This window comes from Scyliorhinus canicula, chromosome 15, assembly GCF_902713615.1.
Source record: "Scyliorhinus canicula chromosome 15, sScyCan1.1, whole genome shotgun sequence".
NCBI classification, from domain to species: domain Eukaryota; kingdom Metazoa; phylum Chordata; class Chondrichthyes; order Carcharhiniformes; family Scyliorhinidae; genus Scyliorhinus; species Scyliorhinus canicula.
Window position 1 is genome coordinate 41,877,134 of NC_052160.1, and position 16,275 is coordinate 41,893,408.

The 16,275-nt window shown below is 47.4% G+C and overlaps 1 protein-coding gene across 5 annotated transcripts in view; it reads left to right on the forward strand.

Annotated features, from left to right (window-relative positions):
* ern2 (endoplasmic reticulum to nucleus signaling 2) overlaps nt 1-16,275 on the forward strand; it is a 136,736-nt gene that overhangs the window by 89,953 nt on the left and 30,508 nt on the right. For all 5 annotated transcript variants that reach the window (XM_038821157.1, XM_038821156.1, XM_038821154.1 and 2 more), the window contains 6 exons: nt 42-143; nt 329-590; nt 1,906-1,984; nt 2,251-2,410; nt 6,092-6,210; nt 15,047-15,232. In XM_038821157.1, coding sequence (XP_038677085.1) covers nt 42-143; nt 329-590; nt 1,906-1,984; nt 2,251-2,410; nt 6,092-6,210; nt 15,047-15,232 — 908 coding nt within the window. The remainder of the gene's footprint in view (nt 1-41; nt 144-328; nt 591-1,905; nt 1,985-2,250; nt 2,411-6,091; nt 6,211-15,046; nt 15,233-16,275) is intronic.

Consider the following 16,275-nt stretch of genomic DNA (forward strand, 5'->3'; position numbering starts at 1 on the left):
AAGATATATAGTGAACATTATTCCATTTTTCATCTTGACAGAGTACATGATCACCATGTATGACACCAAAACTCGCGAACTCTACTGGAATGCTACATACTACGATTATTCTGCTCCTCTATGCAACGAGAACACAATCTACAGTAAGTTTTGTGTTTGCTTTAATTAAGAAACTTTTTTTTTTAATTTCAGGAGGTCACTGGTGGCTAAAATCTTTGAACCATGTAATTGAAGTCCATTTCCTGAATGAAATTTCAGTTTCGCATTAGTTGAAATCACCATTAGAAGGGTGAAATTGAAGCAGTCTCCTTGTTTCTGATTTGTGCAGAAATGGCTCACTTTGCATCAAACGGGGATGGTTTGGTGGTGACTGTAGACAGGGAGTCGGGTAACGTCCTTTGGATGCAGAACTATGGCTCCCCTGTAGTGGGGATGTTCATTTGGCAACACGACAGCCTTCACCGGATACCTCATCTCAACATTGCCATGGAAACTCTGCGGTATCTCACATTTAACTCTCAAGACATCCGAATGATAAAGTGGAAGTACCAATTCCCTAAAGCACCTTCCACCACAAAGACACAACTAGTGTAAGTTGATCGTTTCTTAATCCCAATTCCCAAATGTATAATGGATAACAACTGGTTTTCATTATCGTCACCCAAATAAATAACATGGTTTGAAAGGCAAAGTCTGTTGGAAAAATATTGGGTGGGGTGAGGCTATTATGGATTGACACTTAAGAATAGGGAGTTTACAGTTGAGGCAAATGGAGCAGGAGGCAATTTAGGTCAGTGAGCACAAGGGTCAAATGTGAGCAAGGTTTTATTTGGGTTAGAATACAGGCAGCAGAACTTTGGATGAGCTCAAGCTTATAGAGGTTGAAAGATGGGAGACTGATCAGAAATTAATACATGCTAATAATTTCATTATACTTCTCCCAAATTGTACAAATCTGTAATTCTGGAACGGATGAATGTAATTGGGAAAAAGTATTCTCATTGATCCATGTCTGAACTGTTTCAGTACCTCAATAAGTAAGCTCACAATTCTGCTCAGTACATTGAATGCGCATCACGCTACAATCAGTGAGCCCCAATAATAGATCACAGCATTGAATTTGCTGCAGGTTTTCCTTATTGTTTTTAATAAATGCTATTTAACATCAATGTCAGAATTTTGTTCTGTAAACTTGTGTCAAAAACAGATATCTATGGTGGCACGGTGGCGCTGTGGTTAGCACTGCCACCTCATGGCGCCGAGGACCCGGGTTCGATCCCGACCCCTGGGTCACTGTCCTTGTGGAGTTTGCACATTCTCCCCATGTCTGCGTGGGTCTCACCCCCACAACCCAAAGATGTGCAGAGTAGGTGAATTGGCCACGCTAAATTAACCCTTAATTGGAAAAAGAAATTGGGTACTCAAAATTTATTTTTTTTAAAACATATCTACGACCTTGATACAGCATGACAATTAAAGCAGAGAAATTTGATGACCAGTGTTACAATCTATCTCTAAAAAAATTTTAATTTTTTTAATTAAAGTAACCCAGATTAAGTATTGTATAAGAGTACCCAATTCATTTTTTCCAATTAAGGGACAATTTAGAGTGGCCAATCCACCTAGCTTGCACATTTTTTGGGTTGTGGGGATGAGACCCACGCAAACACAGGGAGAATGTGCAAACTCCACTCGGACAGTGACCCAGGGCCGGGATCGAAGCTGGGACCTTGGCGCCGTGAGGCTGCAGTGCTAACCCACTTCGCCATCGTGCTGCCCCTTAATCTGGGTTAATGAGTGCCATTAACTGAAGTAATTATTATTTTAAGTTCTTGAAAATGGCCATGTATAATTTTCCACTAATTAAACATACTGAGTATTTGAATCCTTGCCCTCTTCTTACAGTCCCACACTTTATGTCGGGAAACATGCATCTGCCTTCTATGCCTCAGCATCACTGGTCCATGAAGGTGTCGCTGTAGTGGTAAGTATATAATTCTATGATGGTCAGTGAACTATCGTTGTGAAGTTACTTGCTCCAGGCTGATCGAGATTGCACTGAAATGCAACAGTGAGTCTCTGTGAAACGTGTAAATGTCAACATGAAACCTTGCTTTTCACGAGTATCGGGGAATGCACTTGGGACAAAAAGTACCTTCCTTATCTTCCATCAGCTTACTCGGCCTTGGAGAATGCTGCATTGGGATTTGTTTTTATCTAAAATAAACAATTTCCTGCCTTTCTCCCCAGCCTCGTGGAATCACTATTGCCCGTGTTGATGGTCCCAGGACCGATGATGTCACTGTGCGGGAGAGAGATGCGTGTGAAAGAACACCAAGCACTCATGTTAAATATCCACAGGAGAATATCCTCTCATCTGGTAATGCTAAGAATCAATGGTTGTTCATAGGTATGTAATTAATCTCCCAGTCGTTGTAATGACCAGGAAACTCATGATCTTTAACCATATGCCTTAATCAAAAAGCACAAGTCTTGTACAGGTACACTGGCCCTCTCCTTAGTGATGATATGTGGATTCTTCCACAGTGCTAACATCTGCACCGTGAGTTGGTGGGGAGCTAATACCTTTGAAAGCAGGAAAATAAATGAAATATCAGTCTCTCAGAGCTCAAATTCTTGCTGTGGGATTCCGAACTACAACCCCTCTGTCTTAGAAATGAGAGTACGTCCAACTGACCTATGCTGACATACATTAATTTAAGGCCGGCTTGTAGGCCCTTCATGTGACCCCCGGAACAATTGTTGAAAATGCTGGTAAGACGGTTCAGTGAGTTTGAAGAGTCCTTCAGGGTCTGTTTCCCCAATCACAGCCTGTTTTCCTCCTGTGTGAGCTTATCAGCTTCAAATATGAGCGAGAAACCGGTTGATTTGAGGAGCAGTGAACACTGGCACCTGCGAGTATTTAAAGATATATTGAGGGACTCTGGAGCATACATTCACCATGCTTTCCCCCGGCTGCCGGTGCTCTGGCCCAGCTGTGGTCATTTCCCTCCCGTTGCTGGTGCTCTGCCCTGGCTGTGGTCACATCCCCCCCCCCCCCCCCCCCCCCCCCCCCCCCCCCGGCCCCCAGCCCCCAGCGGTGCTCTAGGCCTGGCTACGTCCATTTTCCTCAGCTGCGGCCGCTTTTCCCTGGTTACAGGTGCTCTGGCCCAGCTGCATTTCCCCAATCCTCCACGTGCCCTCCCTGCGTTCCACCAGTTCTTCCCCACTTCCAACCAGCTGCCCCGGCTCTCAGCCTTCGCCTCGGCGGGCACCCGCATTAGTGTGCCAATAGGCCCCAGGTCTCTCTCCAGCTCTCATCACACCTACCCCCATCCCAAGCCGATTTTGTTAGTGATTGTGAGTAAGTGAGTGTGAGGTTTGGTGAGTGTGTGGTAGGGTGAGTGACTGAGTGTGAGGGTGAGCACGCACGTGTGTGTGGGTGTGTGAGACACTGAATGTGCACAAGTATGAGTGAAAGTGAGCAGGCAGGTGTATGAGAGCAGGTAGCACGCATGTGAGGCTGAGCGCATGGATACTGAGAGAGGCTGAGTTCATGCGTGTGAGAGGGTGAGCGCATCCTCGTGTAAGAGAGAGGGTGAGCGCGTCCCCTTGTACGAGAGGGTGATCGCGTCCCCATGTATGAAAGAGGGTGATCGCATCCCCTTGTATAAGAGGGTGATCACGTCCCCGTGTATGAAAGAGGGTGATCGCCTCCCCTTGTATGAGAGGGTGATCGCGTCTCCGTGTATGAGAGCGGGTCAGCATGTCCCTGTGTATGAGAGAGGGTGAGGGCGTGCTGGTGAGAGATTGTGAGCGCATCCCTGTGTATGAAAGAGGGTGAGCGTGTACCCGTGTATGAGAGAGGGAGAGCGCGTCCCGTGTATGAGAGAGGGTGATTGCGTCCCCATGTATGAGAGAGGGTGGGAGTGTGCGTGTGAAAGAGGGTGAGCATGAACCCGTGTATGAGAGAGGGAGAGCGCGTCCCGTGTATGAGAGAGGGTGATTGCGTCCCCATGTATGAGAGAGGGTGTTTGCGTCCCCTTGTATGAGAGAGGGTGATTGCGTCCCCTTGTATGAGTGAGGGTGAGCTCCCGTGTATGAGAGAGGGTGGGAGTGTGCGTGTGAAAGACGGTGAGCATGAACCCGTGTATGAGAGAGGGAGAGCACGTCCCCTTGTATGAGAGAGGGAGAGCGCGTCCCCGTGTATGAGAGAGGGTGATTGCGTCCCCATGTATGAGAGAGGGAGAGCACGTCCCCTTGTATGAGAGAGGGTGATTGCGTCCCCATGTATGAGAGAGGGTGAGTGCGTCCCCTTGTATGAGAGAGGGTGAGTGCGTCCCCTTGTATGAGAGAGGGAGAGCGCGTCCCGTGTATGAGTGAGGGTGAGCGCATCCCGTGTATGAGAAAGGGTGGGAGCGTGCGTGTGAAAGAGGGTGAGCATGAACCCGTGTATGAGAGAGGGTGATCGCGTCCCCGTGTATGAGAGACGGTGATCGCATCCATGTGTATGACAGAGGGTGAGCACGTCCCCGTGTATGAGAATGTGAGCACATCCTCATGTATGAGAGAGTGTGAGCACGTCGCCGTGTATGAGAGTGTGAGCACGTCCCCGTGTATGAGAGAGTGTGAGCACGTCCCCGTGTATGATAGAGGGTGATAGCGTCCCCGTGTATGAGAGAGTGTGAGCACGTCCCCGTGTATGAGAGTGTGAGCACGTCCACATGTATGAGAGAGTGTGAGCACGTCCACATGTATGAGAGAGTGTGAGCACATCCCCGTGTATGAGAGAGTGTGAGCACGTCCTCGTGTATGAGAGAGTGTGAGCACGTCCCCGTGTATGAGAGTGTGAGCACGTCCCCGTGTATGAGAGAGTGTGAGCGCGTCCCCGTGTATGATAGAGGGTAAAAGCGTCCCCGTGTATGAGAGAGTGTGAGCACGTCCCCATGTATGAGAGAGTGTGAGCACGTCCCTGTGTATGAGAGAAGATGTGCTCGGGCCCGTGTATGAGAGAGGGTGAGCGCGTCCCAGTATTTGAGAGAGGGTGAGCACATGGCGAGCGTATGGGAGGGCCGTAAGCGTGAGGGCGGGCACAAGTGAGATGGCAAGCGCCCGCGAGAGAGACGACGGGCACAAGGGGTGAAGGTGGGTACATGTGAGGGTGAGGGCGTATGGGTGAATGCACACCTAAGAGGGTGTGTTGGTGAACGTGCACGCAAGAGGGCAAATGCACGTGCTTGTGCGAGAGGGCGAGCGTGCAAGAGAGAGGGAGTGGAAGGTGTATCGGCCCCCACAAGAAAAGGTTGGACAAGCCTGATTTAAGGCCTCCATTAAAATAGTAGTGAATGCAACTTTATGCAAACCACATGAGGTGCCACATGTCTTGGAATAGAGTGAAAGCAAAGTGACAAGATCTTTAGGACAACATGATTGTTATTAGTTTAGTAGTAGGACTGTTTAAAATGCTGTGAGATCTCCCTTTTTTTAAAGATGGATTAGTCATCTGAGAAATTATACTCTCCATCCAAATTGAACAAAATTTGTTTTCCTTTATGTTGTGCTTACCCCACGATGAATGAGTGTGAAATGCAATGACGGTGAGTTCGGTACAGATATACCTTGTTCAAATTGTATGGCAGAGCGTTCTTGAGGGCTGAATGACTTCTCTAAACTAGATACATACACCTGCAGTCATATGTGAAACAGGTATATGGCAGGCACTGAGTGGATAGCTTGTAGTTTCTGTTGTACAACTATCTGTGAAAATAGCACTGCTGCCCCACGGTGCCGAGGACCCTGTTCGATCCCGACCTCGGGTCACTGTCTGTGCAGAGATTGCACATTCTCCCGTGTCTGCCGTAGGTCTCCACCCCACAGCCCAAACATGTGCAGGGTAAGTGGATTGGCCATGCTAAATTGCCCCTTAATTGAAAAAGAATGAATTGGGTACTTTAAATTTATTATTTAAAAAAATATCTGGGTAAACTTTACAGACAGTGCTATCTTGTACACCAAGTTTTCATTTGGTATTGTGTTAGAGTTCTTTTAATTCCAAGAATCAAGCAGCCTATTTGATTTTTATTATTTGAAGGTCACCATGAGCTGCCACCAGTAGCACATACCACAATATTGAGGACATTTCCAGATCCACTGAAGAAGAATGATGAAGCTGTCATCACTACAAAGACTAACACCAGGACTCTCGATGAAGTACGTTTCAAGCAATTCACTTTATTGCTCTATGTTGAAGTGTTCCTCTGCCCTTTTGTGCCTCTGGTGCATTTTAATTCTCGAAAACAAGTAAATGTAAACCAAACATTGTTGTAAAATAGAATAACAACGGTTTGCACTTATATAGCGCCTTGAAGGGTATAATGGCGCATCATAGAACCTACAATGCAGAACGAGGCCATTCGGCCCATCGAGTGTGCACTGGCCCTTGGAAAGAGCATCCCACTTGAGCCCACACCTCCATCCCATCCCTATAACCCAGTGACCCCACCTAACCTTTTTGGACACTAAGGGCTATTTATCATGGCCAATCCACCTAACCTGCACGTCTTTGGACCGTGGGAGGAAACCGGAGAATCCGGAGGAAACCTACGTAGACATGGAGAGAACGTGCAGACAGTGGGGCCTGAGGAATCTGATTTAATTTTTTGAAGATGTGACTAAAGTAGTGGATGCAGGAAAGTCTTTCAATGTTATTATGTTATTTATATGGACTTCCAGAAGGCATTTGATGAAATCACTCATAGGAGGCTATTAGCTAAAGTTGAAGCTACTGTAATTGAAGGTATGTTATTGACCTCACTAGGAAATTGACTTGAGTGCCACACAAAGAGAATAGGTATAATGGGCAGAGATTCTAATGCTAATAATAGTATCTCACAGAGATCCGTGTTAAGACCTCAACTACAAGGCAGCACAGTGGTTAGGTGGATTGGCCATGCTGAATTGCCCCTAATTGGCAAAAAAATAATAATTGGGTACTCTAAATTTATAAACTTTAAAAAGTAAGACCTCAACTATTCACTGTGTCCATTAGTAACTTAGATAATGGAATAGAAAGCCAAATTTACTGAACACACGAGGATAGGCAACAATGTAGGTGCAAGTGTAAAATTACAAAGAAATATCGATAGATTCAGTGAATGAGTAAAGCTGAGGATAATTAATTTTAATGTAGGTAAATGTGAGGTAATCTATTTTGAACCTAAAAAAGGATGGAACAGGGTACTTTCTAAATGATGAAAAGTTACAAACAGCGATGGTTCAAATACACATGGTGGTCCAGGTACACAGGTGATTAAAATAGCTGTTACAGAAAATAATTTTAAAAGGCAAGTGGAATACTGACCCTTAAATTTGGAGGACTAGAATACAAGGAGGTGGAAATAATGATTCAGCTATACCAAGTCATAGTTAGACCACAGTAATTCTGGGCACCACATGGTAAGAAAGATGTATTGGCCACTTGAGGAAATGCAGCACAGATTTACTAGAATGTAACTTGGAGCGAGATTTTCCCATGTTGCCTACATCAGACCTAATGGCAGACGGGGGTATGTGTGTGTGTGGGGGATGAAGGCAACAGAGGTCGAAAAATCAGTTTTATTTCAGTGTGAAATGATGTTAGAACATAGAACATTACAGCGCAGTACAGGCCCTTCGGCCCTCAATGTTGCGCCGACCTGTGAAACCACTCTAAAGCCCATCTACACTATTCCCTTATCATCCATATGTTTATCCAATGACCATTTAAATGCCCTTAATGTTGGCGAGTCCGCTACTGTTGCAGGCAGGGCATTCCACGCCCTTACTACTCTGAGTAAAGAACCTACCTCTGACATCTGTCCTATATCTATTTTCCCTCAATTTAAGGCTATGTCCCCTCAAGCTAGCCATCATCATCTGAGGAAAAAGCCTCTCACTGTCCACCCTATCTAATTCTCTGATCATCTTGTATGCCTCAATTAAGTCACCTCTTAACCTCCTTCTCTCTAACGAAAACAGCCTTAAGTCCCTCAGCCTTTCCTCATAAAATCTTCCCTCCATACCAGGCAACGTCCTGCACCCTTTCCAATGCTTCCACATCCTTCCTATAATGCGGCGACCAGAACTGCACGCAATACTCCAAATGCGGCCGCACCAGAGTTTTGTACAGCTGCAACATGACCTCATGGTTCCGAAACTCAATCCCTCTACCAATAAAAGCTAACACACCGTACGCCTTCTTAACAACCCTCTCAACTGGGTTGCAACTTTCAGGGATCTATGTACATGGACACCGAGATCTCTCTGCTCATCCACACTACCAAGAATCTTACCATTAGCCCAGTACTCTGCACTCCTTTTTTTAAAATAAATTTAGAGTACCCAATAATTTTTTCCAATTAAGGGGCAATTTAGCGTGGCCGATCCACCTATCCTGCACATCTTTGGGTTGTGGGGGTGAAACCCTCGCAGACACGGGGAAGAATGTGCAAACTCCTCATGGACAGTGACCCAGGGCCGGGATTCGAACCCGGGTCCTCGGCGCCGTAGGCAGCAATGCTAACCACTGTGCCACCGTGCTGCCCCGTACTCTGCATTCCTGTTACTCCTTCCAAAATGAATCACCTCACACTTTTCTGCATCAAACTCAATTTGCCACCTGCCAGCCCAGCTCTTCAGCTTATCTATATCCCTCTGTAACCTGCAACATCCTTCCGCACTGTCCACAACTCCACCGACTTTAGTGTCATCTGCAAATTTACTCACCCATCCTTCTACGCCCACCTGCAGGTCATTTATAAAAATGACAAACAGTAGTGGCCCCAAAACAGATCCTTGTGGTACACCACTAGTAACTGAACTCCAGGCTGAGCATTTCCCATCAACCACCACCCTCTGTCTTCTTACAGCTAGCAAATTTCTGATCCAAACTGCTAAATCACACTGAGTCCCATGCCTCCGTATTTTCTGCAATAGCCTACCGTGGGGAACCTTATCAAATGCCTTACTGAAATCCATATACACCACATCAACTGCTTTACCCTCGTCCACCAGTTTGGTCACCTTCTCAAAGAACTCACTAAGGTTTGTGAGGCACGACCTACCCTTCAAAAAACCGTGTTGACTATCCCTAATCAAATTATTCCTTTCTCGATGATTATAAATCATATTTCTTATAAACCTTTCCAAGACTTTGCCCACAACAGAAGTAAGGCTCACTGATCTATAGTTACTGGGGTTGTCTCTACTCCCCTTCTTGAACAAGGGGACAACATTTGCTATCCTCCAGTCTTCTGGCACTATTCCTGTGGACAATAACGACATAAAGATCAAAGCCAAAGGCTCAGCAATCTCCTCCCTAGCTTCCCAGAGAATCCTAGGATAAATCCCATCCGGCCCAGGGGACTTATCTATTTTCATACTTTCCAGAATTGCTAACACCTCCTCCTTATGAACCACAAGCCCTTCTAGTCTCGTAGCCTGTATCTCAGTATTCTACTCGACAACATTGGCTTTTTCCTGTGTGAATACTGACGAAAAATATTCATTTAGCACCTCTCCTATCTCCTCGGACTCCACGCACAACTTCCCACTACTGTCCTTGTCATTCTTTTATTCCTGACATACCAATAGAAAGCTTTAGGGTTATCCTTGATCCTACCTGCCAAAGACCTCTCATGTCCCCTCCTGGCTCTTTTTAGCTCTCTCTTTAGGTCCTTGAAAATCGCTTATCGTCACAAGTAGGCTTCAAATGAAGTTACTGTGAAAAGCCCCTAGTCGCCACATTCCGGCACCTGTTCAGGGAGGCTGGTACGGGAAGGTCCTTCCTAGCTAACTTGTAACTCTCGAGCGCCCTAACTGAACCTTCACGTCTCATCTTTACATAAGCCTCCTTCTTCCTCTTGACAAGTGATTCAACTACTTTAGTAAACCACGGTTCCCTCACTCGACCACTTCCTCCCTGCCTGACAGGTACATACTTATCAAGGACACGCAGTAGCTGTTCCTTGAACAAGCTCCACATTTCAATTGTTCCCATCCCCTGCAGTTTCCTTCCCCATCCTATGCTGCATAATTGCCTTTCCCCCAGCTATAACTCTTGCCCTGCGGTATGTACCTATACCTTTCCATCGCTAAAGTAAACGTAACCGAATTGTGGTCACTATCACCAAAGTGCTCAAAGTACCTCCAAATCTAACATCTGTCCTGGTTCATTACCCAGTACTGAATCCAATGTGGCCTCGCCTCTTGTTGGCCTATCCACGTACTGTGTCAGGAAACCCTCCTGCACACATTGGACAAAAACGGACCAATCTAAAGTACTCGAACTATAGCGTTTCCAGTCAATATTTGGAAAGTCAAAGTCCCCCATAACAACTACCCTGTTACTTTCGCTCCTATCCAGAATCATCTTTGCAATCCTTTCCTCTACATCTCTGGAACTTTTCGGAGGCCTAGAGAAAACTCCCAACAGGGTGACCTCTCCTTTCCTGTTTCTAACCTCAGCCCACACTACCTCAGTAGACGAGTCCTCATCAAACGTCCTTTCTGCCACCGTAATACTGTCCTTGACTAACAATGCCATCCCTCCCCCTCTTTTACCACCTTCCCTGAGCTTACTGAAATATCTAAACCCCGGAACCTGCAACAACCATTCCTGTCCCTGCTCTATCCATGTCTCCGAAATGGCCACAACATCGAAGTCCCAGGTACCAACCCATGCTGCAAGTTCACCCACCTTATTCCTGGTTTCTCCTAGCATTGAGGTCGACACACTTTAAACCACCTTCCCGCCTGCCGGTACACTCCTGCAACCTTGAAACCTTACTCATGACCTCACTACACTCAACTTCCTGTATACTGGAGCTACAATTCAGGTTCCCAACCCCCTGCTGAATTAGTTTAAACCGTCCCGAAGAGCATTAGTAAATTTCCTCCCCAGGATATTGGTACCCCTCTGGTCCAGGTGTAGACCATCCCATTTGTAGAGGTCCCACATACCCCAGAATGAGCCCCAATTATCCAGGTATCTGAAACCCCCCCTCCTGCACCATCCCTGTAGCCACGTGTTTTAACTGCTCTCTCTCCCTACTCCTCGTCTCGCTAGCACATGGCACGGGTAACAACCCAGAGATAATAACTCTGTTTGTTCTAGCTCTAAGATTGCACTCTAGCTCCCTGAATCCCTGCCTTACATCCCTATCCCTTTTCCTACCTATGTCGTTGGTGCCTATGTAGACCACGACTTGGGGCTGCTTCCCTCCCCCTTAAGGATCCCAAAAACACGATCCGAGACGTCACGGACCCTGGCACCTGGGAGGCAACACGCCAACCGCGAGTCTCTCTCTCGTTCCCACAGAATCTCCGATCTATCCCCCTAACTGTGGAGTCTCCAATGACTAATGCTCTACTCCTCTCCCCCCTTCCCTTCTGAGCAACAGGGACAGACTCTGTGCCAGAGACCTGTACCCCATGGCTTACCCCTGGTAAGTCGTCCCGCCCACCAGTATCCAAAGCGGTATACCTGTTACTAAGGGGAACAACCACAGGGGATCCCTCTACTGACTGCTTCCTCCCAGCCCCTCTCACTGTCACCCATCTATCTTCATTCTTCGGAGTAACTACATCCCTGAAGCTTCTATCTATGGCCACCTCTGCCTCCCGAATTATCCGAAGTTCATCCAACTCCAGCTCCAGTTCCCTACGCGGTTTCTGAGGAGCTGGAGATGGGTGCACTTCCCACAGGTGAAATCAGCAGGGACACTTAACGGCGTCCCTCACCTCAAACATTCTGCAGGAGGGACATTGCACTGCCTTCCCTGCCATCCCCCTAGATAACTTGCGGATAAAACAAGAAAAAGAAAGGAAGAGCTTACCTGATATTCACTCAACCCCTTGGGTTAGAAGGCTACTCCTGGCCGTGGCAAGTCACATTTCCCACCAGACGCCAATATGAAACTAATGAGATGCAAATGAAGCCCTGACTGGACTCACGCAATGATGCGACCATCAATTCACACGAGACGGAGAATTGAAGTGAACTGTGGTTTTAATCAGCTAGAACTGTGCCTGTCTGTGACTGCTCTGCACTTGAGAGCCGCCTGCAGGGCAGCAGATCTATATACCTCCCCCGAGGGGAATGAGCCCACAAGGGCATCAACATGATACAGTGCGATGTAATGTGATACAATGGTCCATAGGTGGAGCCCACAAGGGCAACAACATAGTACAATGCAATACAGTGGTGAATGGTTGCCGTAATACATTCACCACACGCAACCTGTGCCCAATCATCCATGATGCCAGAGAAATCATACTGGCCCAGAACACATTTGGACCAACACTGCGTGTAAAAGTCAAGACTTCCCTTAAGAAGGCCCTGGGTAGCTTGTGGAGATCCAAAGAGCAGAGGGAGGCCTCCAGTGACTGAACTTGGAACACAACGTAGAGTGTGTGAGTGGAACATCAACTACGTGGATCTTCTCCACACAGCAGCAGGCGATGGTTGTTCTTGGCGCAACAACTTCACCCAGGGATTAGACGCTCATCCTGGGATTTCACCAGGATTTGGACCCTCTCACTGAAGGTTGCAAATGGTTCTCTTGGGCGGCCAGGGTCTTTTGACGAGGTGGCAAAAAGGGTAGGAGGGGAATTAAGAAATGGTGCAGGGGTTCAGGCCTTGAGGAGGGTATGGAGGAGGTTGGCATGCTGGGTGAAGAGGAAATCAGATAGGGTTTCTCACTGTCAAGAATGGAGCAGGAGGGCAGCACGGTGGCACAGTGGTTAGCATTGCTGCCTACGGCGGTGAGGACCTGGGTTCGAATCCCGGCCCTGGGTCACTGTGAGGAGTTTGCACATTCTCCCCGTGTCTGCGTGGGTTTCGCCCCCACAACCCAAAGATGTGCAGGTTAGGTGGATTGGCCACGTTAAATTGCCCCTTAATTGGAAAAAATAATTGGGTACTCTAAATTTATTTTTTTAAAAAGAGAATGGAGCAGGAGGGGGCGGCACGGTGGTTAGCACTGCTGCCTCACGGCGCTGAGGACCCGGGTTCGATCCCAGCCCCTGGTCACTGTCCATGTGGAGTTTGTGATGCTCGATCAATGACTCCAGAAGCGAGATTGGATGACAATTGAAGGCTTTATTGCACTAGATGTTTCCCCCAGCAGCACAGGTACAGAATGCAGCAGCTGGGGAGACAGACTCTTATACTCCGTCTTACTGGGCGGAACCAGCAGGCAGGCTTCACCAATGATCTTGCTGTCTCAGGTACCTCCCACACCAATGGTCTTACAGCCTCAACCTGGGTACCGTAGTGCCCCTAATACCCACTACCACACTCGCAAACAATCGCACACTCACTCGCACTTGCAACTAATCACACAAACACTCATTCGTACTCGCAAACACACACAATCACTCATTCGCACTCGCACACAATCACACAAACACTCACTTGCACACTCACTCACACACTCACTCGCACACAATCACACAAGCACACTTGCAAACAATCACACAGAGATACAAGGCAAAGGACAGATGAGCCATGATCTCATTGAATGTCAAAGCAGGTTTAAGGGCTAAATGGCCTACTCCTGTTTTTATGTTCTTATCAGATGAGGTAAATCTGGATGGGGTAAACCGTGGGGTAGCACAGTAGTTAGCACTGTTGCTCCACAGCGCCAGTATCCCAGGTTCGATTCCCGGCTTGGGTCACTGTCTGTGCAGAGTCTGCACGTTCTCCTCGTGTCTGCGTGGGTTTCCTCCGGGTGCTCCGGTTTCCTCCCACAAGTCCCGAAAGACTTGCTGTTAGGTGATTTGGACATTCTGAATTCTTCCTCTGTACCCAAACAGGCGTCGTAGTGTGGCGACTTGGGGCTTTTCACAGTAACTTCACTGCAGTGTTAATGTAAGCCTACTTGTGACAATAATAAAGATGATTATTATTGTTATTATAAAATATCCCAAGGTTCTTCAGATTATTATCAAGCAAAGGTTGACACCGAGCCGCACAAGGATATATTAAGGCAGATGACCAAAAGCTTGGCCAAAGAGGTAGGTTTTAGGGAGTGATGGGGGCAGAGAGGTTTTAGAAACTCTAGGGCTTCGCTCCTCCGCAACTGAAGGCACAGACATTAATGATGGAGTGATTAAGATCAGAAATGTGCAAGTGCCCAGAGGTTGAGGAACACAACTGTTTACTGTTGTAGGGCTGTTGGAAGTTATATAAAATGGGAATTTAAAAATGGAACCATTGCTGTGAACCAGTGTAAGCCAATTACAGTAATGGTGCTTGAACAGGATTGATGCCAATTAGGATATTGGCTGCAGAATTTTGCATGAGCTCAAGTTTAGAGAGGGTTGAAGAAAGAAAGCCAGTCAGAAGTACATTGAACTAATCAAATATAAGGGTAACAAAGACATGGATGAGGCACGAAGGCACGTGATATTTGAAAGGGTTCAAATTTGCTACAGTTTGGAATTACTATTTCTACAGTGTTTTTTTACTCATGTTCAATGCAACAGTCTCCAGTAAAACCAATCCCTGCGCCTGAAATGACTGGATAACATACTTCAGGGTGATGTGACCATCAATTCACTCGAAACACGATAGGAAGTAAACAGTGGTTTTAATAGACTTACAACTGAGCCTGCCTGCAACCAGAAGAACTGAGGGCAAAGTCACAAGGGTGCAGCACATTATACTTCCGGTAGTGGGAGGGGCTGAGGGTGGAGCCCCGTACAAGCTCCTCATCTCCCCCTGTGGGCAGAGCCGGCTCACAGACAGAGCCCACAAGGACACAATGCTATACAGTGTGAATTACATGAAGTACATTCATCACACAGGGTTAACAACTGTTGAATTGCTGGATGCATATTAGAAATAGCTTTGGGTGTCAACTGTTTACTAATGACCTCTCTGATAGGTAGAGAAGCACCAAATCAACAGCCTCTGTATATCAGACTAAACTACAAATGATTTTTATTGGTACATGTAATTTTGTACAGAAGCATATATACATTAAAAAAATTGTATTTCCTTAAGTTTATGATGCAGCCTGGCCAGATGCAATCGAAAACACTTGATGAAAGTTATCGGATGACCAGTGAAGTAAAGCAGGAGACGGCAAGCGAGGTCATGCCGGATTTAGAAAACCAGGACATCCTAACTGTGGCCATATTCACTGTGTTAGTAGGAGGATGGGTGGTGTTTCTAATAATGTATCCAAAAGTAAGTTATTTTGAGTACACTGAGCTTTATGTTGTGCATCATTATCCTGGTGTGACAGTGATCCCAACTTCCATGCATGCATCTGGTGTTACACTGAACCTTCCCTCCCCCCCCCCCCACAGTGAACACCACCATCATCGCACCGCTCCCAACACGCCCGCGCAGGTTCCCTCCGTTAACCTGGTGTTAAAGCGGGCTCACTACCCAACTCCCCTTCATTAACCTGGTGTTACAGTGACCCCTGCTGCAGGCTCACCTCCATTAAGCTGATGCTTTGATGAGACTGATCTGAAGCTGTACTATCCATGCTAATCTTGAGATCCAGTAATCTGGATTCTCCATTCCTGAGGCTAAGTGCCGACACCAACAGAGGATCCGTGGTGTTTCACAGCGGGAAAATCGGCGTGAAACCTGCACCGATTCCACTATCGGTGAGGGGCTAGCACCAGCACACAGCGTGAATCTCTCGTGGAACACATGGAAAATGATTGGAGAATTGCCCGGTCCGTGCTGTACATGTGCAGGGCTGACAAGCTGCAGCCGCGCATACGCCTACACCTCCCACACCCACACAGGCACCATTCTCACCGGAAAAGATGCCGCCGGCTGTACTGGACCACGTATCCGCTCACCCGACCCCACAGCCCACCTCCTGACCACCCCCCCAGCCCTGGCAGAAGCCCCCCGGTTAGCGGCACGGATCTCGGCCGAGTGTGGCGGTGCTGGACACGGTCTGCGTGCCTTCTCCCTCTCTGTGCAGCCGCCACACCAGGCTCATGACCACTGAGAGCACATGTCGCTCACGCCGTCGGGAATTCGGCTCATCGGGGACGGAGCATTGTGGGTGGGCCCGCTAATGACATTCCAGTGGGGTTGCGACTGCTCGCGGCGCACGTCTCAATGCCAATTTGGAAAGGACGGAGCATCGTGACCTGGCGCCTGTCGTGATTTTGGCACCTGGAGCCATTCTCCGCCTGATCACCGTTCCCGATTTCGGCGTCAGACAATGGAGAATGCCGCCTAGTGTTTTTCCCATGTTTACT